This window comes from Engraulis encrasicolus, chromosome 15 (genome assembly GCF_034702125.1).
Source record: "Engraulis encrasicolus isolate BLACKSEA-1 chromosome 15, IST_EnEncr_1.0, whole genome shotgun sequence".
NCBI classification, from domain to species: domain Eukaryota; kingdom Metazoa; phylum Chordata; class Actinopteri; order Clupeiformes; family Engraulidae; genus Engraulis; species Engraulis encrasicolus.
In genome coordinates this window covers 16,684,758-16,687,257 of record NC_085871.1, presented here as the reverse complement: position 1 = coordinate 16,687,257, position 2,500 = coordinate 16,684,758, and the positions used below count along the sequence as shown (strand labels likewise).

The 2,500-nt window shown below is 44.0% G+C and overlaps 1 protein-coding gene across 1 annotated transcript in view; it reads right to left on the bottom strand.

The window, feature by feature from the left end:
* pawr (PRKC, apoptosis, WT1, regulator) overlaps positions 1–2,500 on the bottom strand; it is a 118,352-nt gene that overhangs the window by 44,640 nt on the left and 71,212 nt on the right. The window contains exon 3 of the mRNA XM_063217153.1: positions 516–644. Within this exon, the coding sequence (XP_063073223.1) occupies positions 516–644 (129 nt within the window). The remainder of the gene's footprint in view (positions 1–515; positions 645–2,500) is intronic.

The following is a 2,500-nucleotide window of genomic DNA, read 5'->3' as shown; positions in this document are numbered from 1 at the left end:
CAACAGTGCCTCTACTAGGCAGAACAGAGGAGTCAACACAGGCACTTAGGAACGAACGAACAACAGAGAGAGAGAGAGACAGAGAGAGAGAGAGAGAGAGAGAGAGAGAGAGAGAGAGAGAGAGAGAGAGAGAGAGAGAGAGAGAGAGAGAGAGAGAGAGAGAGAGAGAGAGAGGAAGAGAGAGAAGTACCCCTCGCCTGGCCACCTGGGGTCTTAACAAGCTCCCACATTACAGTGCATGTAATGAGAATAAACAGCTCTGGGACTAGTTATATGGGGGACAAGTTCCAGAATCCTGGGTATTGTTTTTTTCTCCTCGAGTAACACACACACACACACACACACACACAGACACAGACACACACACACACACACACTCATAGAATCTCTCTCACACACACACAAAGCTAACACGACAGACACTCATAGAATCTCTCTCTGTCTCTCTCTCTCTCTCTCTCTCTCTCTCTCTCTCTCTCTCTCTCTCTCTCTCTCACGCACACATGCTAGAGTACCTGTGCTAGGTGAGCCGGCGCTGGTTCTGAAGACATGGCCTCGTTCTGGACCGTGTTCTGCTGGGTCAGCTCCTCCTCCTGCTGACGGTTCTTCTGTACGCCGTCATCATCATCCAGCTCATCCAGACTCTGCAGAGCAACAAGATTCAGATTGAGATGAAGAAACTGAGATTGTCTAGATTTTTTTTCATTATTACAGACAGTACCTCCATCAAGGAGGTTATGTTTTTCGGTCGCTTTGGTTTGTCTGTTTGTTTGTCTGTCTGTTTGTTTGTCTATTTGTTTGTCTGTTTGTTTGTCTGATTTTTTGTCTATCAGCAGGATAACTCAAAACATTATGAACGGATTTGGACGAAATTTTGTGGAGTTTCTGGAAATGACAAAAGGAACAAGTGATAAAATTTTGGTGGTGACAGAATTTTTTTAAAAGATTCCTCACCATTCTGGGACGGGGCGAATTTTGACATTCCAGTTTATACAATACAAAACGTTGTCTTTTTAGGGGATCTAGGCAAGGTGGTAGGTGGCTTCGCTACGTATTTATTGAGTATTGAGTACTGGGGGACATCCTGACAAAGATAACTTTTTTTAATCCCGGCAGATGCTAAGGTGCACATTTAACAATACAGATCAAATGTGCAGCGCATACTCTCATAGTTGACCAGGGGTGCATCCTGAACATAATGAATTCCCATCTGCCTGCATTTGGGTTGCACTCAGCGTTGCACTCAGTTAAACAACAAAATTGGGAAGTCAAGAAGTCATGCAGTTTTTTCGTCTTTAACTGAATGCAGTTTGATTGTCGTGCACCTGACCAATAGCAACATGTGCTACACTTAAACTGGTTTGAGTGTCAGTAATTTAAACTGTAACCTTTTGGCTGTAGGCCCAGCTCCTTTGCCTGTTCAAAAGGCACAGAAACATATGGCATCCACATATACTGTACAGAGTCAAGACTGAGACTGAGGTTAGAGGGAGATATTACAGAAAGGTCACACTCATGTAGTGTAGAGACCCACAGCCCCCATCACCTGTGGTCAAAGACGGTTTAGCTAGCGCTGAGGAAAATGAGAAGATGGGCAGAAGATTGAGAACGGGAGATTGCAGTAGAAGATAAATCACTCACTGTTTCTCAGGCCTATCGGTACATTTGCTGCTGTCTGGAACACAGATTAGCACGCTGATGGCCAACTACGATAACTTTACACGGCTAGTTTAATAGCACCTATTCTGTATGACCCTTCCAAGGGGAAAGACCCTTCCACCACGCGCACTCACGCACACACATGCACACACACATGCACGCGCGCACACATATACACACACACACAATGACCTTAAAATAAGGTCAATTGTTCTGGCATTGAGGCAGAACTGTAAAGTACTGAGAGGTTGTCGGTGTTTGTGTGCATTCCAGACCATCTCTCCAGGGCTACTGTTTAAAACACACAGCTGCATTAAAAACAAAGATTAACTGTAATCATTTCTCTCTGCTGTGTATACTTTAATAACTGCACTTCTGCAGGACCCAGGAGGCCAAGAGTGAAACTGCCACTGCAACAGAGCATCCCTCAAAACCTGCTAAGTTACATTGCAGCCAATTGAGGGCAGCAAAGCCAATTTATAGGTGCCTTTTTACACTGTTAAAAGTAAATAACAACTGATGACACAATACCAAAAAGGAAAAAGCCAACACATCGCACAATCCATTTCCTCTAACATCTAACCCCACTCACATATTGAATTAAATTGTAATCAAATCCAATAAGAGAAAACTACGGTATAACTGGGAAAAGTCAGACCACTATAGATGACCAATGAGACTATATTTCACATTGGCATTCCTTCAAGCCATGGATCACCATGGAAACCCTCAGAGACAGGAAGTGGACTCTTCAGACGCATTTCCTGTCAAAAGTTTGTTTGGGGGATTTTTTCAGGCTCTCTTTGACTCCCCTGGCTCAAGGCCGAGTGGGGATTCAAAA